At 42.0% G+C, this 27,379-nt stretch overlaps 1 protein-coding gene across 6 annotated transcripts in view; it reads left to right on the plus strand.

Moving 5' to 3' along the window:
• The window catches only part of LOC126458060 (tubulin monoglutamylase TTLL4-like), a 255,365-nt gene that overhangs the window by 37,425 nt on the left and 190,561 nt on the right, over window positions 1-27,379 (plus strand). For all 6 annotated transcript variants that reach the window (XR_007585569.1, XM_050094857.1, XM_050094861.1 and 3 more), the window contains exons 4-6: window positions 5,339-5,394; window positions 19,465-19,593; window positions 19,679-19,780. Coding sequence is in view for 5 of the 6 variants with exons in the window: in XM_050094857.1 (XP_049950814.1) it covers window positions 5,339-5,394; window positions 19,465-19,593; window positions 19,679-19,780 (287 nt within the window). In the remaining variant the exon portion in view is untranslated. The remainder of the gene's footprint in view (window positions 1-5,338; window positions 5,395-19,464; window positions 19,594-19,678; window positions 19,781-27,379) is intronic.

The raw sequence follows: 27,379 nt of genomic DNA on the forward strand, positions 1-27,379 counted from the left end.
GCGAGAATGATAGTGATGCCCGATTGTGAGCCACTAAATGCTGTTGCCCATGCACAACTCCAAGCCAGAGTCACAGTGATACCAGCTCCGCAAGGCTATTTACAGCCCAGCAACAGCCTTATCTAACTTCCTGCCATTGCGCAACTGAAAATGAATTTTTCTCTGTCACAGGCCTAATAATAGAAAACAATAACTATAGCAGAAAAAAAGGTTTATATTTATTTGTGAAAAGTAGATTAATAATGATAAATTTCTGGCTGGTAACTCTCAAATGTGGGCACTGGCAACAGTGCAAGTGAGAAGGGCTTTTAGATGCATATAAAAGAAGTGGAGGAGGAGGAAAGAAAGTGGCATGACTGACTAAGAAACAAAAAGGAGCAGTAGTGTAAATTGCAGAAGTTGCAAGCATTTACTTTCTGTTTGACAGCAAAAAATGGCTACCTATGTTAATTTTCATTATAGAAAAGTTTTATGTTGTCAAAAGGAAGTTACCTTATGCTTGAATGTAATAGTATATCAAATTTTGTGCAATGTGCACAGTAGCCTGTTCCAGAAAGGGGGGGGGGGGGGGAAGTGGCAATGTAGGAGTATTTTGGAAAACTTTTATGGATGGGAACAGTTGGGAAACCAGATAAGTAAGACTTGCGATTATTATGATACAATAGGTATTTAATCTGTGATGGGAGGTACTGGAGTGTATGCACACACAAGTTGCTGAAGTAAACATTACTTTGATATTCACTTATCTTGTCTGACTGCAATCATGGATTTTACAGATGCAACAGACAAGCATTCATGATTAGTTCTGTTAAAATGTTCAACTACTTGTGACTTGTCCCATGTTGGATTATATCCCAGTAAATGGAGATTTGAAATGATTTATTGCACAAGCTTACGTTACACCTTCTGTGGGAAAATATTCTGGAACATCTGGAAAACATGGAAATCTGAAAATTTACAAAGAGCCTTCCATGCTCTTATTTTGAGCTGTTTGCTGGAAATGCCTGCCATGAGTTCTTGTGGGAACCTAAGAGGGCAGAGAAGCTGATTGTTATAGCCAGTGAATTAGTCTGGATTGTGGGAGAAACAAATATTGCATTTTAACATAATAACATTCTATGACTTACTATGTATCGTAGTGCAATGAAATTGAATTTTCACACAAACACAGGTTTTATAATTATTATATTCTTGGGGATATGGTCCATCTGTGGAACTAAATAGAAAGCTATTTTTATGCCATACGCATTTTGCTTCCTTTTGTTTATGAAACTTCATTTGTTACAGGCCACTGATGATGCTTCATAAATAAAATGAAGTGAAACACACAAAGGACAAACACAGAAAGACCTTCTTAGTCGCACATACAGACCACATCTCCAATAATATTAAAAGGATAATTGCTACTCACCATATAGCAAAGACGCTGAGTTGCAGGTAGGCACAAGAAAAAGACTGCCAGAAAGTAAGTCTGTCTCAGCAGCTAGAGACTGTGTGTGTGTGTGTGTGTGTGTGTGTGTGTGTGTGTGTGTGTGTGTGTGTGTGGTGGTGGGGGGGGGGTCCATTTCTGATGAAGGCTTGTTGGTCAAAAGCTTATTTTCTGACAGTCTTTTTTGTTGTGCCTGTTTTGTTGTGACCCAGCATCTGTGTCATATTGTGGGTAGCAACATCCCTTTCATAATATTATCACATTACATCCTGTATTTTCCTGTGAATAATAGTAATAATAATAATAATAATAATAATAATAATATAGGTGCAACTGAGGAATGACGGAAAGAGGTGTAGCATATGCATGGAAATTAAATCTATGGCTGCGCAGTCAATCCACACAGTGATATCTATGTGTCACGGAGAGCTGTGTCATCACGATGTCTTCGTGATTTAATTACAGAAATTGACGGATTCCATGATTTGTCCAAGCTGAAGCCACTTTCTCTATTAATAAAATTCATTGCCAACTGAATTTCAGTTGCTTCTTTCACTACTGAGTCCCAGAAAGATGAAGTCAAGGCTAAAATTTTGACATTATCATAACCATAGAGTGCCTAGTGTCAATACAGTGCTCTACCACCGCAGATTTATTTGGTTGTAAGTCTGTAGCCACATAAGCAGTGGTTGGGCTCTAGAGTTTAAAACGACGGAGCAAGTGCTGGAGCATTAGTCACCTCGGCTCATTCTGAAGATAGCTGGACAGTATTCAGCTGAAATAGTAGAAGAAGCTGAATTTATGTGGCTGCATGCCCGAAATTTTACAGAAGAGTCTTTACGCCGTGAGAACATGAAGAAGCTATCGAACATGTTCATACATTGTCTAGCCCATGCAACAGTCTCTTCCCAAAAATTGCTTTGTCAGTTTCCACAATACCTAGCTCACCAAACTTTTCTCCTTGTTTCACACTCACTTCTCTACAAAGACTTTTCCAATTCACTACCGTCTTTTTTGTCATATGCAGTTCACCTATGTAAGTCTACCCTGTTTAACCCTTAGATATTGTAACTGCAAAATTTTTGTGATACCTAATTTGCTTCCTGCAAACAAAGAATGTTTCTAATGCTGCAGCTTACTCAGCGGTCTTCCTTTTTGCAACTCCATTTCAAGTCAGTACCTTTCTTAGAAGCAATGAGTCTCATAGCTCAACCACATCTTTCACATTTTTGTTCTTTGGCTGTGAATCTATGCGATATGAATGACTTCACCATATTGTTTTCGTAATCCCCAAGAACAAGGTCACTGGAACAAAAGTCCTTTGCTTGCCATAGGTGAAAATTCAACAGACGGAAATCATGTTTCTCCTCAAAAGAGAGTGCTATCTCATGTTTACATCATCTGATTTGATATTCTTGTTGGTTACTTACAAGAACATGAAATGTGGCAACAACTACTATGGTTGCTTTCCAAGATGTTCAGCTTTTCTTTGGGATGGTGGGACATGACCCCATAACTCCACTGTTAGAAGTTCCTGTGCGACACTTGATACAGGTATTATGGGAGCTTACATTACTACCTATTTTTCACATCCAGTACTGTGACAGGTTAAGAGATATTAAGATCCAATAATATATGCATCAATAATGGAAACATCAAGATGGCAGCAAATGAAGATAAGGCCACCCATACAGTGAGAGTTTTCTTATCAGTCAGCCACCAACACCACTTTCTGGCATTCAGAATAAATCATTAACATACAAATGCCAATATGCTGTAATAGCAGAAAATGAACAGAGGGCCCTCATCACAATGTGTATAATTTGTGTGTGTCAATCATAACAAACAAATATCTGTGTAATTTTATCTTGAAACTCTCCCATTTGTCAGTATTTGCATAAAAAAACAATATGGGATTGTAGGTCTGCCTTGATGCAGAACACTTATGTTATTTGGTATAACACAAGTGTTTTGCATAAAGGTGGAACCGAGCGAGGTGGCAGAGTGGTTAGCACACTGGACTCGCATTCGGGAGGACAATGGCTCAGTCCTGCATCCGGCCATCCTAATTTAGGTTTTCTGTGATTTCCCTAAATCGCTTCAGGCAAATGCTGGGATGGTTCCTTTGAAAGGACACGGCCGACTTCCTTCCCCTTCCTTCCCCATCCTTCCCTAATCTGATGAGACAAATGACCTCGTAGTTTGGTCTCTTCCCCCAAATCAACCCCCAACCCCATAAAGGTGGACCCATAGTCCCATATTAAAATTCTGTATTTTCTACTAATAAATCCGTGTCTTGCTATACTGCAAACAAGTGCAGTGTGTGGATGGCCCATATTAAAGGTTAGCCACAGAAGTCATCCCACACATGGCAACAGTATTTTCTTCCCATTGAGGTGCTCATCCAAAATATGGTGTTATAGCACAACAGAGAACAACTGGAAACAGTTGTTCACAGAATTCTGGGCTGATTAACTTCTTATGGTATATTAAAATTGCTTGTCTTTTCAGTATTTAGGCTATTTGCCCATATGAACACCGAAGAAAGATACCATTCATATGGATAATGATGCCGGGCGGTGTGGCAGAGCGGTTCTAGGTGCTTCAGTCTGGAACTCCGCGACCGCTACGGTCGCAGGTTCGAATCCTGCCTCGGGCATGGATGTGTGTGATGTCCTTAGGTTAGTTAGGTTTAAGTAGTTCTAAGTTCTAGGGGACTGATGACCTCCGATGTTAAGTCCCATAGTGCTCAGAGCCATTTTGGATAATGACAGTGTTGATGTCTTCTGGTTTGGATCTCAAGTAAAATGGGAGGTCACTGCAATAAAAATGATATTTACAAGAAGATAGCACTAGTCAGATGTCATTGGTAAATGAGAACAATAGCTTGTTGTGGTCTGAGCCTTGTGATACTCTTGGAAGAACTGGTATGCAGTAATACTTAATTCGCAGTCGTACTGCTGCCTGTTTCTCAAATAGCTTTCACATCACTTCAGCACACCATCTGAAAATATTAACCATCATATTTTTCCAAGCGCTGTCAAAGTTGATGGTATTAACTGCTTTTCAGGATCTGTCAGTATTGTGGTGTTGTGGCCTCACATTTTTCTAATAGTAATTTTCAGTTCATCAGCTCCCTTAATTAGTGAAGTGTGTTGGCTATAGCGCTTGTGAACCCAGAGTAATATTGTAATATAAGATGAATATGCATTAGCATTCAGTGGGCTTATTGTAGACAGTATATTCCAGGGTCTAGGAAACATCAGTTAAAACAGTGGTCAGAAATTGCAGAATGATGCTCGCCTTTCCTTCCTGGGTCAAGGTCAGACTATACTGTTTCTTCTAGTGAGTAAGGTATATCCTGTTCATGAGGGAAAATTAAAATATTTAGTGTCCTGAATGCACTATTTTTATATACCGTCTTCAGTTCTTTTTTGTCTTGTACATTAATATTTTTTATGTGATAGCCTAACAATTAACCAACAGTTATTGAGTAGTGCTACTTTGAAGGCAAATATATGTATCATTTGAGTTCTCTTTGATGCTTTCATCTTGTGGAAAATTATAATGCAGCCTTAATGAGCTAAATAGCAGTGTCATATCTGTTTAGCGCAAGGTCTTATCTTTTGTTACATTGGATGTTTAGATGTGACTTTTGGTCAAGACTTGTACTAGCAAATGTTTTGAATATTTATCTGCTCCTATCTTTGCTTATGTTAGTGTTAATAATTTGCAATTAATTGTTTCACTTAAGTTGTTTATTTTGTTAAACTGATCTTTGATCTGGACATTTTCTTTTAAGGTGCCTACGAGTAGGTCCTATTTTGCTGTTCCACCTTAACATCTGTATCTTTTTCTCCTCAGCAGTTTCAGAACACACACTCACAGATAAACTTGTTTTGGTTTCAGTTACAGTGGAGAAGATGGTGACAGTAAAGGTGAGCCAGCAGAAGACAGTGAGGAAGGTAATTCGAGCATTGATTTCAAAATAAATGTAGTCAAATTTTTAGGGTTTACAATGAAGATCATTAAGTAAGACACTCTTTGCAGACAACAGGATTTTGTAATGATGGATAACGTTGATTTAATTGCCCATTTATGATTTATTTTGAAGAAACGTTGGTGTCATCTACAGTTTGAAGCACTATTTTGAAATGTAATTTATTTTAAGAGTGTTGGGTCTGAAAACTGCACTTAATTTAAAATCCGTGTTTGGCAACTGGCAGCCCGCAGGCCAGATCTGGCCTGTGATTGGCTTCTGTCTGGCCCGCTGAACAAATTTGTGGGGAGGGAGTGAGGTGCTAGCATTGCACTCCACCAGGGAAACATTTTCAAATGGCTCATATCATTTTTGCAGCTCATGACAAAGATAAATGCTTACTCTGCACATGTGCAATCCATTTCAGCATGACTGCATTTGAGCAACAGAAAGACACACATTTTCAGGCTTAGCACAAGTTATGGCCCATGTGCTTGTGTGTGTCTGTCTGCTACACAGTGATAGATCACAGATGGTAGCAGGTGACATTAGTTCAGAAATTACCATCTATTTCTGAAAATTGCTGGTTTGAACAGCAGCAGCAACTTCATGAACAAACTAGTTATCTGTTGTTGGCTTAAACATAGTTCTGTGCAAGTTGTTTGTTAATTTGTGCAAGTGTTTCTTTGTATCATTACTGAATTTGAGAAATGTCTAGCATTAAGAAGAGGAAAGTACATGCTGAATGTTGCCAGGAGAAATGGAGGATTATTTCTTTATCATTTACAGAAATAAAACCATTCGCTTGTGTGGCGAATCACTGTCTGTTGTGAAGGAATATCATATGAAAAAGCAGTTTTGTATGAAATACATTTGGAAGTATAGAAAAAAAAGAAATTAGTGAAACATTCAATTTACCATGGAGACAACTATCTGGAGTTCGTTATGATTAGGCACCTTTGATGGTCGGTTCGTGAAAAGATTTTATTGGCATATTAAATGAAAAATCTATTGAATTAAATATTGAGAAAGCTATTGTAACAATTCTTCAGCAACAATTTTATAGAGTCCCATGCACTACATCATTGCCAGTTCAATCAATATTTGGATGATGTATGCTCCAATCATGAAAATTTCAGTTACCGTTACAGAGTGAAATGGCTGAGTATGGGCAAAATACTGAAACATTTTTATGACCTTCAACATGAGCAATAGCAGATTTTTTGACTGTTAAAGAGAGATTATTTGTCATTGGCTGAAGTAGAGCCCCAACAGATTTGTGAGTTAGTCTTTCTGATTGAAATCACAGGTTATTTAAATGACTTAAATAACAAACTTCAGAAGCCAAGCCAGTTAGCTCATTAATCGAGCACCCATCTGGAAGCTTTTCGGACCAAGATGTGCTTTTGGTAAATGCAGATGATAGCTGGCAACTGTTAGACAGCACTTTGCCATATTTGCTAACACCTCAAAATGTGACATAGAAAAAGCACCAGAAAACCTTTAAGTGGGACTTGCTGCACTTCAGAATTTTTCTTTAAAATCTAAGGCCTGGGCGTATTTTATATTTCACGAAGAAAAAATAAAGTTACTCAATTGAGGTCATTTGCAAGAAAGAAAATTTGTCTTTTTGGAAGCACACTTAAGTGTGAACAATTTTCCTCTCTCATTAAAATAAATAAATAAATAAATAAATTCACTATATGTAAAAGGTTAACAGTGACAACCTGGAAAATGCCCTAAGACTCTTGTCAGCGGTGTAAATCTAGATATGAACAATCTTGTGTAAAAATTCAAGCTCAGAGATATCATATAACTGCTGTTGATTTTTTAATGGCTGAATAACTTTAAATCAAATAGTGGGAAGTCCAGCTTGGAATATCAACAGTATTACAAAAGCTATAGGTTGCCACTCACCCGAAAGATGACATATTAAGCTGCAGAAAAGCACAGCAAGAAGACTATTATACATCTGAGCTTTTGTCCAATCTTCTTCAGAAAGCAAGCTATGCACACATTCACATGAGCAGGCACACCTCATACACATGACTGCTATCTTTGGCCAGAATGCCAGGCATTAATTAAATGTGGTTTTCCTAAAAGCTGATGGCAAAATTTGTGTGTTTGGTGTATTTGATCTAGACAAAGTTGATGTTTTTTCACATGAGTTTCTATGCAAGATGATATCATGTGTTCTCAAAAAGGTGTAAGTTTTTGCGATGACCTATCAGGAAGCAAGGCACCAAGTTACACTATATTGTCCTACAACACTTACAGACAATATTGTTTTGACCCTGTGTTCCACAGCACTGGTTCCCCCTCTCCCCCCTCTCCCCCCTCTCCCCCCTCTCCCCCCCTCTCCCCCCCTCTCCCCCCCTCTCCCCCCTCTCCCCCCTCTCCCCCCTCTCCCCCCTCTCCCCCCTCTCCCCCCTCTCCCCCCTCTCCCCCCTCTCCCCCCTCTCCCCCCTCTCCCCCCTCTCCCCCCTCTCCCCCCTCTCCCCCCTCTCCCCCCTCTCCCCCCCTCTCCCCGCTCTCCCCCCCCCTCCCCCCCCCTCCCCCCCTCTCCCCCCTCTCCCCCCCTCTCCCCCCCTCTCTCCCCCTCTCCCCCCCTCTCTCCCCCTCTCTCCCCCTCTCCCCCCCTCTCCCCCCCCTCTCCCCCCCTCTCCCCCCCTCTCCCCCCCCTCTCCCCCCCTCTCCCCCCCTCTCCCCCCCTCTCCCCCCCTCTCCCCCCCTCTCCCCCCCTCTCCCCCCCTCTCCCCCCCTGCGGGTCCAGGGTAAGAATAGGCCCGAGGTATTCCTGCCTGTCGTAAGAGGCGACTAAAAGGAGTTTCAACCGTTTCGGCTTTTCATGTGATGGTCCCCCTTGGGGTTTGACCTCCATTTTTCACAATTCTACAGAAGTACAAGCCTTTTGGGGAAGGACGCCTTACGTGGTGTGGTGTACCACTGGTCCTCAGTGCACTAAGTCCTTGGCACTCAGCATTGTACCGGCGTTGTAACCATACCCACTATTCCTCAAATTGGGCCTAAACGCCTGATGGGTTGTACAAGTTACGCCCATAGTGCGTCCCCATCTGCACCTACGATCATGATGGACTTTCCATGGCACCAGAAATCCAGCACGGTAGCCAGCCCGTTGTGTAGGGGTCGTCATGTACCCTCTAGGTTGTAGCCCCCTGACAACACAGGGATCGTACTGCCGATACCTTAGCTGCACCCTCCCCACGTCGGCCAAGGAGTAGGTGCCCGTCTCCTTGGGGCATCAGGACTCCCGGCAACAGTCATCCTGCCAGGTGGCCCTTACTGAGGCTGGGTGGCACCCGTGGGGAGAGCCCCTGGTCGGAGTGGGTGGTATCGGGGCGGACGTTTCGCAGATGAAACGTCAACACGTATCAGGTCGCTCTGCGGCCGAGTCTTTCAAACGGAAAGGTACTGTCTCCAGTTCTGGTTCTCCTGCCCTTTCCCACTTGGCCACTCCCTGGGAGGAGGGACAGGCCCGCCGGCTTGGGGCGAAGTACTTCCCCCGCTATTTGGTCTGTTCTCGAACCGATGGGGGGACGTTCGCCACCTCCAAGCCCATGTTCTTTGTTCAGCACATTGAGGACATCTTCGGGGAAATCGAGGCTCTCAGTAAGATGCGTTCGGGGTCCGTTCTTATAAAGACCAACTCCGCCACACATTCGGCGGGGCTCCAGGCGTGCGACCGCCTAGGGGATATCCCAGTGTCCATTGTCCCGCATCTGGCACTAAATAGGACGCAGGGGGTTATTTTTCATCGGGACCTCTTGCTGCAATCTGATGAGGAGCTCAGGGCCAACCTGGAGCGCCGAGGCGTGCATTTCGTCCGGCGAGTCCAGCGCGGCCCCAAAGACCTCGCCTTCGAGGGGGACGTTCTCCCGGAGAAGGTAAAGGTGATGTGCTACCGGTGCGATGTGCGACCTTACGTCCCGCCTCCTATGCGCCGTTTTCGGTGTTTGCGCTTTGGGCACATGTCGTCACGGTGTGAGGCTGAGGCCCTTTGTGGCGATTGTGGACGTCCTCTTCGTGAGGAACATACATGCACCCGACCACCTCGGTGCGTTAATTGTCCTGGCATCCACTCGCCTAGATCCTCAGACTGCCCCGCATATCAGAAGGAGAAGAAGATACAAGAACTCAAAACTTTGTATCGTCTCTCTTATTCTGAGGCCAGGAAGAAGTATGACCGCCTCCATCCCGTGCCGTTGACCACTTCGTTTGCCTCAGTTGTGTCCCCTCATTCCGCGGTATCCTCACCCCTATCCTGTCCCCCCTCCACCTCCTCACCCCATCCGGGGTCTCTGCCTCCGCCTCCCAAATCCCTCCCTTCCAAATCCTCCTCCCCCGTCAATCTTGTGTGCCTCAATACTGGCACCCCGACTTTCCTCTCGGCCTCTACTCATACCTACTCCCACTTGGACCTCTCGCTCTGTTCTACCACTCTTGCCCGTCGGTTCGAGTGGTATGTCCTTTCTGACACCTATTCGAGCGACCACTTCCCCTGTGTCGTTCGTCTCCTGCACCACACCCCATCCCCACGTCCTTCGAGCTGGAACACACCGAAAGCTGACTGGGGACTTTACACTCCTCCCTGGCGACCTTCCCGGACCACGATTTTCTCAGTTGTGACAGTCAGGTCGAATACCTCACGGCTGTTATCATCAATGCTGCCGAACATTCCATTCCTCGTACTACCTCTTCTTCACGTCGCGTTTCCGTCCCCTGGTGGAACGAGGCTTGTAGAGACACTATCCGTGATCGACGACGTGCTTTACGCACCTTTCGCCGCCATCCTACGTTGGCGAATTGTATTGGATACAAACGGCTCCGAGCGCAATGCCGTAGAGTCATCAAAGACAGCGAAAAAGCTTGTTGGGCCTCTTTCACCAGCTCCTTTAACAGTTTTACTCCCTCTTCTGTCGTATGGAGTGGCCTGCGCCGGCTGTCGGGCATTAAGGCCCACTCCTCGGTACCTGGCCTGACCTCAGGTAATGAGGTCCTTGTTGATCCTGTGGCTGTCTCCAATGCCTTCGGCCGGTTTTTCGCAGAGGTTTCAACCTCCGCCCATTACCACCCTGCCTTCCTTCCCAGGAAAGAGGCAGAAGAGGCTTGGCGACCTTCCTTCCACTTGCTGAATCTGGAAACTTATAATGCCCCCTTTACTATGCGGGAACTCGAACGTGCGCTTGCACTGTCCCGGTCCTCTGCTCCGGGGCCAGATGCCATTCACGTTCAGATGCTGGCACACCATTCTCCGGGGAGCAAAAGCTTCCTTCTTCGTACCTACAATCGCGTCTGGACCGAAGGTCAGGTCCCCATGCGTTGACGTGATGCCGTCGTTGTTCCTATACCCAAACCCGGGAAGGATAGACACCTTCCTTCTAGTTACCGCACCATTTCTCTTGCAAGCTGTGTCTGTAAGGTGATGGAGCGCATGGTTCATGCTCGGTTAGTTTGGATTCTTGAATCTCGACGGCTACTTACCAATGTCCAATGCGGCTTTCGTCGCCGCCGCTCTGCTGTTGACCACCTTGTGACCTAGTCGACATTCATCATGAACAACTTTTTGCGAAGGCGCCAAATGGTAGCCGTGTTCTTCGATTTGGAGAAGGCTTATGATACCTGTTGGAGAGGAGGTATCCTCCGCACTATGCACAGGTGGGGCCTACGCGGTCGCCTGCCCCTTTTTATTGATTCCTTTTTAACGGATCGAAAGTTTAGGGTACGTGTGGGTTCCGTATTGTCTGACGTCTTCCTCCAGGAGAACGGAGTGCCTCAGGGCTCCGTCTTGAGCGTAGCCCTTTTTGCCATCGCGATCAATCCAATTATGGATTGCATTCCACCTAATGTCTCAGGCTGTCTCTTTGTCGATGACTTCGCGATCTACTGCAGTGCCCAGAGAACATGCCTCCTGGAGCGCTGCCTTCAGTGTTGTCTAGACAGCCTATACTCATGGAGCGTGGCAAATGGCTTCCGGTTCTCTGAAGAGAAGACGGTTTGTATCAACTTTTGGCGATATAAAGCGTTCCTTCCGCCATCCTTACATCTCGGTCCCGTTGTTCTCCCATTCGTGGAAACAACTGAGTTTCTAGGGCTCACGTTGGACAGGAAACTGTGTTGGTCTCCGCATGTCTCTTATTTGGCGGCCCGTTGTACACGTTCCCTTAATGTCCTCAGAGTTCTTAGTGGTTCATCTTGGGGAGCGGATCACACTGTCCTGCTTCGCTTGTATCGGTCCATAGTCCGATCGAAGCTGGATTATGGGAGCTTCGTCTAGTCGTCTTCTCGGCCATCCCTCTTACGCCGTCTCAACTCCATCCACCTTCGGGGGTTACGTCTTGCGACCGGAGCCTTCTACACTAGTCCTGTCGCGAGTCTTTATGCTGAAGCTGCCGAATTACCATTGACCTACCGGCGCGACGTACTGCTGTGTCGGTATGCCTGCCGGCTGTTGTCTATGCCCAACCACCCCTCTTACCAGTCCTTCTTCGCTGATTCTCTCGACCGTCAGTACGGGTTGTATGTGTCTGCCCTGCTGCCCCCGGAGTCCGCTTCCGTCGCCTGCTTCGACAATTGGATTTTGCCATCCCTACCACCTTCAGAGAGGGTGAGAGCCCGACACCACCTTGGCTCCAGGCTCCGGTTCATATTTATCTCGACCTCAGCTTACTCCCGAAGGAGGATACTCCGGCTGCAGTGTATTGCTCACAGTTTGTCGAACTTCGTGCTCGACTTGCCGGTCACACCTTTATTTACACCGATGGCTCCAAAACTGACGATGGTGTCGGCTGTGCCTTTGTCGTCGGGGCCGCCACCTTTAAATACCGGCTCCTCGACCAATGTTCCAGCTTTACGGCCGAACTTTTTGCTCTCCATCAGGCCGTTCAGTATGCCCGCTGCCACCGCCATTCATCGTATGTACTCTGCTCTGACTCACTCAGTGCTCTTCAGAGCCTTGGAGCTCCCTATCCGGTCCATCCCTTGGTTCAACGGATACAGCAGTCCCTCCATTCTTTCGCTGATAATGGTTCTCCTGTCAGCTTTCTGTGGGTTCCCGGACATGTAGGAGTGCCTGGGAATGAGGCTGCGGATGCTGCAGCCAAGGCTGCAGTCCTCCTGCCTCGGCCAGGCTCCCATTGTGTCCCGTCATCTGACGTTCGTGGGGATGTTTGTAAGAGGCTTGTGTCGTTGTGGTGGGATGCTTGGTCATCCCTCCAAGGAAAAAAGCTACGGGCAGTAAAACCGCTCCCAACTGCTTGGACAACCTCCTCCCGACCATCTCGGCGAGAGGAGGTCCTTCTGACCATGTTGCAGATTGGGCATTGCCGGTTTAGCCACCGCTACCTGCTCTCCGGTGACCCAGCGCCGCAGTGCCCTTGTGGTCAGGCATTAACAGTGCGCCATGTTTTATTGTCGTGTCCCCGCTTTAGTCAATCTCGTGTTGTCCTGTCCCTGCCATCTACTTTACCGGATATTTTAGCTGATGACGCTCGAGCAGCTGCTCATGTTCTGCGTTCTCTCCCCCTCTCCCCCCGCGCGCACACACACACGGTGCACATAGTATCAGTGAGCATGTTGTCTGTGTGTAGAATGAGGAAGGCGCACAATATATATGAGTGTGAGGGCAGATTGTGATGGCCCAGAGGCTCAGTACAAGCACTTCAGAAACTGCATGACTTGTTGGGTGTCAGAGGAGATCTGTGGTGTCTGTCTTCAACATGTGATGAAACCAAAGTGAAACCATGTCCAGATGTCATGGCACTGGGTGGCCACATCTCATTACAGATATTGAGCATTGTACACTGAGCAGACAGGCAGCGAACTGTTGCGGAACTAACATCAGACTTTAATGTTGGTCAGAGTACCAGTGTGTGTGAACACCCAGTGCACTGACAACTCCCAATGGTAGGCCTCTGCAGCTGAAGACCCGTGCATGTGCCAGTGTTAACATGACTACATCAGCAATTATGACTGAAATGAGCATGTGACCATAGGCACTGGACGTTGTCACAGCGGCAGAGCATTGCATGGTCTGATGAATTCCGTACCTCCTTCATCATGCTGATGGGAGGGCGCGAATCCGTTGTCTTCCAAGGGAACAGCTCCTTGACACTCGTACTGTGGGATGGAGACAAGCAGACGTCACCTCCATTATTCTCTGGAAAAATTTATACGGTCATCTGTGGGTCCAGTGGAGATTGTGCAAGCCACCGTAAAGGCCGAGGATTATCGTACACTGGTCGCAGACCGTATGCGCCCAACGGCAGTGACATGTTTTGGCAAGATAATATGCTACATCACAAGGCCAGGGGTGCAGTGGAGTGGTTCGAAAAACACAGTGGCAAGTTTGAATTGATGTGCTGCCCCCCCACCCCCTCAAACTCGCCAGATCTGAACCCAACTGAACACCTGGAATGCGAATGAACACGGCATCAGAGTTCATCGACCTCCTCCTCGTAATTTATGGGAATTAGGCGACTTGTGCATGCAGATGTGGTGTCAGCTCCCTCCAACAGCCTACCAACGCCTCATTCCTTCCGTGCCATGATGCATTGCTGCTGTTATTCGTGCCAAAGGTGGACATACCAGCTATTAGGCAGGTGTCACAACGTTCTGGCTGATCAGTGTATGGCCTGCTTATCTTATTTTGACAAGTCCATTGTATTTCACATGTTGCTTTCTTATGTTTAATTTTAAAATATATTATCCATAAACTTAATGTCACAGATGCTATACCTCCTGACTTAAGCATTAGAGGTGGTGTTATCGCATCTCACGAATACTGCGAAGACTGGTGCCTATCATCTGCAAAGGTAGAAATGTCAAAGGGAAGTTATGGGGCCTTCACATGTTCAATATGTATGTCAGTGTATTAATAAAATGGCAGTCAATATTAGAAATACTAATGAACAGTATTGATGCCGATCAAAATAATCGTAGTATTACCAGTACATACTGAGTGAGAGTATTATTGGTTTGACAATTCACTATTCTGTTGTTTACGTTTTTCCTCCAGTACTACATTGTTGAGCCTTTGTTGTCTCAGAATGTGTTCAATCAACAGATCCCTTCTTTTCGCGACAGATTTTTTGTCTCCCCAATTCTGTTCTCCACTACCTCATTAGTTACATGATCACCCCATCTGATCTTCTGCATTCTTTTGTTGCACCACATTTCGAAAGCTTCTATTCTCCTTTTATCTAAAGTATTTATTGCCCATATGTCACTTCCATTTAAGTCTACACTTCCAACAAGTACCTTCAGAAAAACTTCCTAACACTTAAATCTATATTTGATGTTAACAAGTTACAGTTATCAGCTATTTTGCTGCCTAAATAACAAAAGTCATCTAACACTTCAAGTGTCTCATTTTCTAATCTAATTCCCTCAGCATTTCCTGATTTAATTCGACTACATTCCATATTCCTTGTTTTGCTTGTTCAATGTACATATTGAATAACATCAGGAATTAGCTACAACCCTTCTCACTCCTTTCTGAGGTGCTGCTTCTCTTCCGTGCCCTCGACTCTTATAACTGTCGTCTCATTTTTGTACAATTTGTAAATAGCCTTTCGCTCCCTGTATTTTACCTCTGCTACCTTCAGAATTTCAGAAAGAGTATTCCAGTCAACATTGTCAAATGCCTTCTCCAAGTGTACAAATGCTATGAATGTAAGTTGGTCTTCCCTTTATCTGTCTTCCAAGGTAAGTCATAAAGTCAGTATTGCCTTGCATGTTCTTACATTTCTCTGGAACCAAACTGATCTTTTCCAAGTTTGGCTCCCACCAATTTTTCAATTCTCCTGCTGAGAATTTGTTAGTATTTTGCAATAAAAACTTGTTAAACAGATAGTTCAGTAATTTGCACATAAGTGAGCAACAGATTTCTTTGGAATTGGAATTACTACATTCTTCTTAAAGTCTGAGGATATTTCGCCTGTCTCATACATTTTGCACACCAGATGGCTCTACCAAGGCTATCAGTAGCTTTGGCAGAATATCGTTTACTCAGAGGCCTTGTTTCAATGTTGATCTTTGAGCTTTGTCAAATTCTTCTCGTAGTATCCAATCTCCCATCTCATTTTCCCTTGCTTAGGACTGGGTTATCATCTGAGCTCTTTATATTAATACAGCTATTTCTCCTTCCCAAAGTCCTCTTTAGTTTTCATGTATGTGGTATCTGTGTTTCCTGAAATATGCTTCAAAATCCGTACATTTGTCCTCTAGCCTTCCCTGCTTAGCAATTTTGCACTTCTTATCAATCTTGTTTTTTGAAAGTACGTATTCCCATTCGCCTGCTTCATCTGCTGCATTTTTTAAATTTCTTAAATTTCATCATTTCACCAGTTAAATTTAATATCTCTTGTTATCCAAGGATTTCCACTAAACTTTCTTTTTACCCATTTGCTCCTCTTCTGCCTTCACTATTTCATCTCTTAAAGCTACCCATTCATCTTCTACTGTATTCCTTTCCTCTCTTCTAGTCAACCATTGCTGAATGCTCTCACTGAAACTTAAAACTACTTCTGGTTCTTTCAACTAATCCGTGTTCCGTCTCCATAATTTCCTGCCTTTATTCCAATTTCTTCCATTTTAATGTATAATTCTTAACTAATAAATTTTGGTCAGACCACATCTGCCTCCGGAAATGTCTTACTGTTTAAAATCTGGCTTCTAAATATGTGTCTGTTATATAATCGATCTGAAACCTCCTGGTGTCTCCAGGTCTCTTCCAGATATACAGCCTTCTTTTATGGTTCTTAAACAGTGTGTCAGTGATGATTATGCTCTGTTCAAAACCCTACCAGGCAGCTGCCTCTTTCGTTCCGTGCCCCTAGTCCATAATTATCCACTATTTTTCCTCGTCTTCCTTTTCCTACTATCAAATTCCAGTCACTTATCGCAATTATATTTTCATCTCCTTTAACTGTCTGAATTATTTCTTTAATTGTATTGTACAGCTCTTCATCTGCAGATATAGTTGGCATGTAAACTTGTATCACTGTGGTAGGTGTGCCCTTTGTGTCTATCTTGGCTACGAGAATGCGTTCAATATGCTATTCATAGTATCTGACCCGCATTCCAATTTTCTTATTAATTATTAAACTTACTCCTTTATTGCCCCTATTTGACCTATTTGTAACCCAGTATTCACCTGACCAGAATTCCTGTTCCTCATGCCGCTGAACATCACTAATTCCCACTATATCTAACTTCAACTTATCCATTTAACTTCTTAAATTTTCTAGCCTACCTGCCCAATTAGGGGCTCTAACATTCCATGCTCCAATCTGTAGAATGCCAGTCTTATTTCTCCTGAAGATGATATCCTCCTGAGTAGTCGCCATCTGGAGATCCAAATGGGGGACTATTTTACCTCGGGAATATTTTACCCAAGATTACATCACCATCATTTAACCATACAACAGAGGTGCATGACCTCGGGAAAAATTATAGCTGTAGTTTCTCCTTTGCTTTCAGCCGTTTGCAATACCAGCACAGCAAGGCCAATTTGGTTAATGTTTCAAGGCCATATTAGTCAATCATCCAGACTGTTGCCCTGCAACTGCTGGAAAGGCTGCTGCCCCTCTTCTGGAACCACACGTTTGTCTGGCCTTCCTACAGATATCCCTCTCTTGTGGTTGTACTTAACACAGCTATCTGTATTGCTGAGGCATGGAAGCCTTCCCACCGACGCCAAGGTCCATGGTTCTTAGTTAATGTTACAGAAACAAACTATGCCTATGCAATCAGTCATCAAAATGTTTTTGGACAAATATTTAAATAATGCTTGTCAGTAGTGTTTGTGGACAGTAACACACTTTCACACACTCAGATGACCTGCTTGTGGCCAAAAGTCACTAAGTTACTCACAATTGCTTGTCAACTGGGATTGTGTATCTCATTGCCATATTTTTGTTTTTCTGGGCATTCTTGTATTAACACTAGTAAATAATTCTTGCCTGTTTGGGATATATTAGAACACTGCAGTTGTTGGAACTGAAGTTATTTATGATTAAGTAGCTACAACCAGTTGTTTTGGTAGGCATTTATTTTTCTGTGATTACATTTCAATATGCTTAGCATTTACATTTATTTACATGTCATGAACATTGTTTCTTTAGAAACAGTGTTGCAGAATTTTGCATTGAAATTTTTTAAGACAGCTGTTGTAAAATGTCTTCTGTAAATAAACAGTAGTCACGGCACACACATAAATGTAAACATCTGAAAAAAGGATGAACATTAATTTTATGTGCTCTTAAAAATATGTAGTTCGTTGTCATGATACGTCAGGAAAGGCATGGCTGTCATGTCAGTGTGTTACCCCATAATGTTAATGTCACGGATGCTATAGTTTTGACTTTATGTGCTAGGAGTGCTGCTGTCGCATAATTTAACCTGGCAGCCTGTGAGCTTAAGTATTTTAATCAGGCCAGCAGGTCACCTTAGATTTCCCATGCCCAGTTTAAAAGATAATAAGAAATTAATCATCATGAATCAATTTCTGGCTGAAAAATAGCCTTTTTGGGTGCAGAAGAGTTAACAAAAGCTTTCATGATCATATTTTCTTGAAAGTTGATATAAACTTGAAGGTTTAGCTGTAATGGTATGTGAGTAAGCCAAAGGAAAATGTTATGGTCATTCAGTTCTTTTGTCAGCTATACTTATCATTTTAAACTTTTGCAACTCTGAAGATTGTCGTTTCTCTTATTGCATGCAATCTACGTGCCGGGCTTTGGCAGCTTTATAATTGCAGCAGCATACAGTGATGAAACAATATCTCCTCTACTACCTTAGAAACAATTATTTTCATGAAATACCAGATTTCAGTGTGTTTTCCAAGTTCATTAATTTTGCTGTTCAAAGTTTTATAATAAACTGAGTTTAAATCACAATTAGAATTTCCAGTGCTGTACTAAAAGCTGTTTCTGTAGTGGCTATTGATTACTTTGCACTTGTCTATCTTTATTTTTGAATATTTATTGCCTATTTTGTGCACAACATGTATTTTATTTTTTGACTCTTCTGTCTTGCGTTTAAATTTATTCAGGTGTAGAAACTGTGAAAGTGATTAGCCTTATTTTTTTCTTTCAAAGCCCCTTGTATAATTTACACAAAATAAAATGTTGACACAGAGGAAACCATAAATTGTGTTAGAAATATCATCAATTAACACCTACGGGTACAATACATCATGACTTTGCAAAAGACAGTTTGGCATTAAGCTTCCTTGAATTTTAAAGATAGTCATTTAGCAGAAGTAATTATTTATTATTTTGAGAACTTTGCTAGGTCTCTGACAATTCTTGCTTTAGAGCTCTGGAGAAATATTTGTTCAAAAGCTAGCAGTGTTCTTACTATTACACAATCGAGGCATACTGCCTTGAGGAAACATGTTGACCATCTTGTAAAATTTTTTTGTAGTACATTTTGCCTGGGGTCGCCTAAGTGGTATCATTACCAATTACAACTTCTTACTAAGTCATTGTGAAATAATTTTCATCTTTTTGAGTTTGTGCACTATATCAGGCCTCTGCAGATAAAAACTTTCATATACCTAATCTGTGCACAAAACTGAAACTCAAAGTTATGTAAATCATTTGATGATGACTTGGTAATAACGTGAGTTGACAGCCCTAACAATTTGTTAATGCTTCTTTTTGTGAATACTGGCTATCACAAAAGACATTATGTTGAGTAACGTAGTCTGTCCTCACTGTAATAGTGATGTATATTGCTTGAGGTTCGCCACTTTGCCAACTATCATACTTGATGCATATGTGAAACATAGAAATCCACATTGCATGAATAATACAGAACCTAACATACAATATAAAATGAAATAAGACTGTTTCGTGTCTCACTCTGGTGTGGAATATCGTGGTCTATATAAATTTTTGTGCTACTACAATATTTCTTTAGTGTTGTGAAATAGCAGGTCTCGAGTGTGAATAGAAGATTCCTTACATAAGTACTATATTTTAATTACTCGAATGCATTGAATATTTCAACCTTAAAAATTGTTTTCTTCCAGATACTCGTTCAGCAGTTAGCAGCCTAACAACTGTATCCACAGATTCGAACACTCCCTCTGTTGTAGGTGAATCTTTGGGATCAATTTCACTTAATGACACATCATCAAAAAGGATTATCAAAGTAGAAGGTATGATCAGATAACTAAGATGCTCAATATTAATTTGCTCTCTGTTCGAAGCTATAGAGAAATAACAATTTTTTTTTTATTGCAGCTGTGACTACGACAGAACCCTGCAACCAATCACAAGCATTGAGAACTAGTCTCTTCTCGTATGTTCCTCCGTATATCAGATTTTGTATGCATGATGAAAAAGGTGGGTGTATATCAAGTGAAAGTACAAATTTATGGCACAATTAGAGCAATGTAAGTAAATGTAAAGACTTTAATTCTAGTAATGTATGAAGAATGCGGTAATTTCTTTTTGACACTCATGGTTATGAATGTAGATATCGATCAAGAAATTGAACCTTCATTTGTACTGTGTGCAATGTCTGTTCAAAAAGTATTGAACAGTCTTCTTTACCACATAAATCAGTGAAGTATGGGCAACTTTCTTTGTAGGTGATGTGTGGGGGGTTAACATTCATACACAGTCGTGAATTTCTTCCAGCAGGCAGAAAGCTCCAATGCCACCAGTAAATGACACACGTGCGAGCGACCCACATACACATACACACACACACGCACGCACACACACACACACACACACACACACACACAGAGAGAGAGAGAGAGAGAGAGAGAGAGAGAGAGAGAGAGAGAGAGAGAGAGAGAGAGAGAGTGGGGGGGGGGGGGGGGGAGCTTTAATCACTGGCATTTGACGTATGAGTGAGGATGTGAAGTGAATTCTTGTGGGATTCCAGTAATTTGTGCGGTGATGGAAGAAAATGAACAGCGATATTGTATAAAAATGTGCCAAAATCTTGGTGATACACAAATGGAAAAAATTCATAAGATTCAACAGGTTATTGGGGGTGGTGCCATGATCAACTTAATGGATAAAGGAGTGGTTCAAATGCTTCAATGATAGCCAGACATAATGGACAGCACTCAGGCAGACCGTTAACAAGCCGAAAACAGTGTCATTGAATGAGTATAGACCTTGATCATGGAAGACAGTTGATTCGCTGTACAAGAACTTACGAATGAAATGGAAGTAAGAATTGGATCATTATGTTCAGTTTTGATGGAGGATTTGTGCATGAGGATAGTGTCTGTGAAATTGCTCACAATGGAGCAGAAGTAACACTGTCTGAAAATTGCACTGTACATGTTGTTAGGTAATACTAACAGTAACCCCAACCTTCTGAACATCATGATCACGGGTTTTGATATGTATGTTTATGGGTAGGACCTAGAAACTAAGACTGAGTCATCACAGCAGAAATGTCCAACACTCCAGTAGTCACAACATGGCAGGATTGTGGCAATGTCAAGAGCAAGCTGTTCATTTTCGTATACTATCATTTGATTGTGCATTACAAGAACACCCCACAAGGCCAAATCATCAGAAAAGAATGCTACAAGGAGTTCCTTTGTTGTTTTTGGGATGCTGTGTAATGCAGACAACCAGACCTGTGGGCAGCAAAAACTTTTGAGCTCCATCGTGATAATTCCTTACAAAGTCTGCGCATCTGATTGAAATTTTCCTCGCCAAACAATGCATATGTGTGGTTAGCCAGGCTTCTTACTCCCCTGACAAGGCTCCATATGAGTTTTGGCTCTCCCCCCAGCTCAGAATGCCCCAGAAAGTAATGAGTCAAGAGAAGACGTTATACAGAATGTGATGACCTAGCTAATCACCTTCAAAAAGACACATTCCAGAAATGCTGCAAAGGATAAATGTTTGCATTACCAAAGCAACTAAATTTTAGGGGATTAGAGTTTTGTACCTACAGATTAATTTTATTTCTGCCAAGCAAAGGCTTGATGCTTTTTGAATGTGTCTTGTAAAATATTATGCACAGATTTGGAAGATATTTTAACATGTGTGTTTCTAAATCTTAATTTAGGTGAAAAATATCTTTTTCGAGGAAGAGCCTCCTCAAAAACGAAAGAAAGAAAGAAACAAACAAACAAAAATTCAAATTTGCTGCTTTAGCTAATTTTCATTAACATGAGGTGGTTGTGGAGGACGGGGGAATGGGGAAGGGTAATAGAAAATGATTGTGATAGAGTTATGTGAGGGGATAAAAAGAGATGTAAACCAAACTGAATTTGCAAGTAGAATAAACTAATTTCATTTTATCCGTAGTAGTCATTTTTGTGGTCATGACTGATTTACATTAGCAAAATGCAAAGGGAAGAGCAAAAGCCTTCAGTCAGAAATGAGGGTTTTGTTTAAAGCACAAATCATTTGAAGTCCAGAAGGTACATCTGTAGGTGCTTAACACATTGTCATTATTCTTGCATGGTAATCAACACTGCTCCTGTAAAATAAAGATATTTTAATGTAATGACAAAATATACAAAACAATATCCAGGGCAGTCTCACTATATATGATGCAGAGACTAAAGGCAACTGGAAATACTTTTACACAAAGTTAGTTTTACCAGAAAACTTTTAAATGAGCAAAACTATGTCAACAACAAGTTATTTCAATAATTCTACAATTTTTTTATTCCAAAAAAGAAATAATGCAACTATTATAAACATTTACAGCATACAAATCATCTCTGAAATGTGCAGGAAGAAATCATACCAACTATACTGATGTCTTTGAATAAAAAAAGGCAATAGCTTTGTATGTATTTGTTCTTTGAAATGTCTGTATTTTTGTGACATATGTATGTTTTGAAAATAACTTTTGAAGGAAGCTGCTTCTTTTTTAAGTCTGTGCAGTTGCTAAAAGAAGTAGGTTAATTTTTCCAGTATTTTGTTTTAATTTGTTTGTTTATTAGATTAAAATGTATTTAAATAATGTGATCATCAGGAACTCCTATGTGATATATGATGATATACACCTGAAGATGGGCCTTCAGGGCTCAAAATTCGTTGTGCTTTAAGTAAAAATAAAACTTGTGATTGAAGACTGTCATTCTCTTCTCTTGTATTTTAAGAATAAACAAAGCAGGCAAGAATGGAAATGAAGGGAAGGAACCAGGAGAAGATGAGTTAAGATATTGGCTCGAAAAGGAGATTCATCAAAACAAGAGAAATGAGCATTTAAGTATATGAAAATAGAAGAGATGCAAGAGTTGGCTGGAGTGAGTGTTGAGATGGTGAAGACAGTGGAAGTAGGAAAGCTTTGACTGTGCCATGTAATGAAATGTGTGTGGAAGGGGATATATATATATATATATATATATATATATATATATATATATATATATATATATATATATTTTGTGTGTGTGTGTGTGTGTGCGCGCGCGTATACCTGTCCTTTTTTCCCCCTAAGGTAAGTCTTTCCGCTCCCGGGATTGGAATGACTCCTTACCCTCTCCCTTAAAACCCACATCCTTTCATCTTTCCCTCTCCTTCCCTCTTTCCTGATGAAGCAACCATTGATTGCGAAAGCTAGAAATTTGTGTGTATGTATGTGTTCGTTTGTGTTTCTATCGACCTGCCAGCGCTTTCGTATGGTAAGTCACTTCATCTTTGTTTTATATAAAGAAAGATGATGATGAGACTTACCAAACAAAAGCGCTGGCAGGTCGATAGACACACAAACATACACGCAAAATTCTAGCTTTCGCAACAAACGGTTACTTCATCAGGAAAGAGGAAAGGAGAGGGAAAGACGAAAGGATGTGGGTTTTAAGGGAGAGGGTAAGGAGTCATTCCAATCCCGGGAGTGGAAAGACTTACCTTAGGGGGCAAAAAGGACAGGTATATACTCGCACACATGCGCATATCCATCCGCACATACAGACACAAGCAGACATTTGTAAAGGCAAAGAGTTTGGGCAGAGATGTGAGTCGAGGCGGAAGTAAAGAGCCAAAGATGTTGTTGAAAGACAGGTGAGGTATGAGCGGCGGAAACTTGAAATTAGCAGAGGTTGAGGCCTGGCGGATAACGATAAGAGAGGATATACTGATGGGCAAGTTCCCGTCTCCGGAGTTCGGATAGGTTGGTGTTGTTGGGAAGTATCCAGATAACCCGGACGGTGTAACACTGTGCCAAGATGTGCTGGCCGTGCAGCAAGGCATGTTTAGCCACAGGGTGATCCTCATTACCAACAAACACTGTCTGCCTGTGTCCATTCATGCTAATGGACAGTTTGTTGCTGGTCATTCCCACATAGAAAGCTTCACAGTTTAGGCAGGTCAGTTGGTAAATCACGTAGGCGCTTTCACACGTGGCTCTGCCTTTGATCGTGTACACCTTCCGGGTTACAGGACTGGAGTAGGTGGTGGTGGGAGGGTGCATGGGACAGGTTTTACATTGGGGGCGGTTACAAGGGTAGGATCCAGAGGGTAGGGAAGGTGGTTTGGGGATTTCATAGGGATGAACCAAGAGGTTACGAAGGTTAGGTGGACGGCGGAAAGACACTCTTGGTGGAGTGGGGAGGATTTCATGAAGGATGGATCTCATTTCAGGGCAGGATTTGAGGAAGTCGTATCCGTGCTGGAGAACCACATTCAGAGTCTGGTCCAGTCCCGGAAAGTATCCTGTTACAAGTGGGGCACTTTTGTGGTTCTTCTGTGGGAGGTTCTGGGTTTGAGGGATGAGGAAGTGGCTCTGGTTATTTGCTTCTGTACCAGGTCGGGAGGGTAGTTGCGGATGCGAAAGCTGTTTTCAGGTTGTTGGTGTAATGGTTCAGGGATTCCGGACTGGACCAGACTCGTTTGCCACAAAGACCTAGGATGTAGGGAAGGGACCGTTTGATGTGGAATGGGTGGCAGCTGTCATAATGGAGGTACTGTTGCTTGTTGGCGAGTTTGATGTGGACGGACGTGTGAAGCTGGCCATTGGACAGATGGAGGTCAACGTCAAGGAAAGTGGCATGGGATTTGGAGTAGGACCAGGTGAATCTGATGGAACCAAAGGAGTTGAGGTTGGAGAGGAAATTCTGGAGTTCTTCTTCACTGTGAGTCCAGATCATGAAGATGTCATCAATAAATCTGTACCAAACTTTCGGTTTGCAGGCCTGGGTAACCAAGAAGGCTTCCTCTAAGCAACCCATGAATAGGTTGGCGTACGAGGGGGCCATCCTGGTACCCATAGAGGGAAACATTCCAAGTAGGAAATATATATCTAAAAACAAAGATGATGTGACTTACCAAATGAAAGTGCTGGCAGGTCGACAGACACACAAACAAACACAAACATACACACAAAATTCAAGCTTTCGCAACAAACTGTTGCCTCATCAGGAAAGAGGGAAGGAGAGGGAAAGACGAAAGGATGTGGGTTTTAAGGGAGAGGGTAAGGAGTCATTCCAATCCCAGGAGCGGAAAGACTTACCTTAGGGGGAAAAAAGGACGGGTATACACTCGTGTGTGCGCGCACACACACACACACACACACACACACACACACACACACAGATATCCATCCACACATATACAGACACAAGCAGACATATTTAAAGGCAAAGAGTTTGTTTTTAAATATGTCTGCTTGTGTCTGTATATATATGTGTGTGTGTGTGTGTGTGTGTGTGTGTGTGTGTGTGTGTGTGTGTGTGTGTGTGTGCGCGCGCGAGTGAGTGTATACCCGTCCTTTTTTCCCCCTAAGGTAAGTCTTTCCGCTCCTGGGATTGGAATGACTCCTTACCCTCTCCCTTAAAACCCACATCCTTTCGTCTTTCCCTCTCCTTCCCTCTTTCCTGATGAGGCAACAGTTTGTTGCGAAAGCTTGAATTTTGTGTGTATGTATGTGTCTGTTTGTGTTTCTATCGACCTGCCAGTGCTTTCGTATGGTAAGTCACATCATCTTTGTTTTTAAATATATTTTTCCCACGTGGAATGTTTCTCTCTCTCTCTCTCTCTCTCTCTCTCTCTCTCTCTCTCTCTCTCTCTCTCTCTCTGAGGCATGGGAAACTGCACCATGTGGAGGGTAAGAAAGATATACAAAGGAAATTTGAACTGTGTAAATGATGGAGAGAAGAGAAGCAGTTTATGATATTAATAATTGAGGGTGAACGGCACAAGCACTCATAAAGAGCATAGAAAACCTGGCCTGGAATGGGTAGTAGTTCTAAAAAACATGTTTGTGACACACCAAATGAATCTGTTGGCTTTATAGAATACACATTGATGCTAAGCTCTTCATTATTACCCATAATAAAATTTTGGGAAAATATTAAATCTACATAATAAAGCAGACTGGTCAGTATGTTAGAGCTGTAGTTAAGAACTAAAAATATCAAAGTTGATATATGTTTTTTCCAGTAATTGGTTTTATCAGTGACATTGTTGTGATACTGCATTAGATCTTCTGCAGTGTAAGTTGATGGCTATAGCTTGGACTTCTTCAGGTATTATGTAATCAGAATTTCTCTGCATTCGCAAAACTCATCTTCTTGAAATCTGCACATGGAAAATATTGTACTTACTTCTTCCAGTGCAACATCAAAATCTGTGATGAGCTTTACAGATATTCCAGTTAGCATCTGGAATCACAGAGAGATAGTTAACTTTACTTAGCAATAGCTTCCAAGTGGCTGACTGTTGTAAAAGGGGCTGACGCTGTCGTTGGATTTTACTTGTGTCTAATTGATCACAAGCAAAACACCCATACTCATTTGCATTATATTGTTCAGTTACCTTTACTGTTGGCAAGGTTTACAAAGTTGTACACCATGATACTGTGATATTTTGGTGTAGAAATTGCTTTTCTGTATTCAGAATGTTCTCTCTTTCTTGTCTCGTGAAGGACAAGCTTAGTTCTTACCTGTAATAAGTATTTTCATAGCTCCTTTTATACATTATCAAGATGAAAGAACATTCACAAATAGACCTGTGATAGAATGAACAGGAAACATGCCAGTTGGATATATGAAAAACCAGGTTCATAAATGCGTAATTATTGAGCACGATAAATAAAAGTTTTGAGAATGATTGTTTTTCAGCTATTGCCTTGATACTCTAACAAATAGTTTTAGAAAATACCTGTATAAATTAAAGGTATAAAAATATTTTATTAAAAGATTTGGTCTAGTGTGCAGAGTGCACTAGAGAATTTGTGCCCTATAAGTAGGGGACAGGAAATTTTCACAACACTAATTGGAAGTTTTTAACAAAGTAACATGAAATTGCAAAATGCCTTATAAAATGTTGTAAATATGAGAATGGCAGTTTACTAATATTTGTAACTGAGATTTACTGAATGTTAAAACTGTATTTTGACTTCTAATTTCTGTAAGGCCGGGGCTCATGTGTAATATTAAACTGACACCTCTATTTCCACGCAATGAACTTCAATGTGACAGCAAAAATAGCACCGAATTTGGCAAAAACGGACCACCAAATCTGGCAAAAAGTAACAACAAATATTTAAAAAAAAAAACAAAAAAAAGAAAAAAAAACACTGAGTGTGGCAAAAAGTAGCATTGATCTTTGCCAAAAAAAGACATTTGTCAAGAAAAATCACCATATTTGACAAAAACATTGCACTGTGTTTGGCAGAAAATGATACCAAACTGTCAAAAATACATCAAATTTGGCAATAATAATGAATTTGACAAAAGTATTAACTAATTTGAAAAAAAAGGATCTTGAGAAAAATAACATTAAATTGGCCGTGAAATAAAACAATGTTGTCCTTTCTCTACCTGCAAGGCAACAAGTTTGTTAAGTCTTTTCTTTAGAATTGAGCTGCCGCTTTTCTTTTTTTTTAAAAAAAGTGTTGTTTTGCCTTGTGTGTTACATTGTGATTTTTAGTTGAATTTAAATCTCATTTAATGAATGTATAGTTATTTGTGTTTAATTTTATTCATCTGTATATGATCCCAAATTTTGAAT

Source organism: Schistocerca serialis, chromosome 2 (assembly GCF_023864345.2).
Source record: "Schistocerca serialis cubense isolate TAMUIC-IGC-003099 chromosome 2, iqSchSeri2.2, whole genome shotgun sequence".
Lineage (NCBI taxonomy): Eukaryota > Metazoa > Arthropoda > Insecta > Orthoptera > Acrididae > Schistocerca > Schistocerca serialis.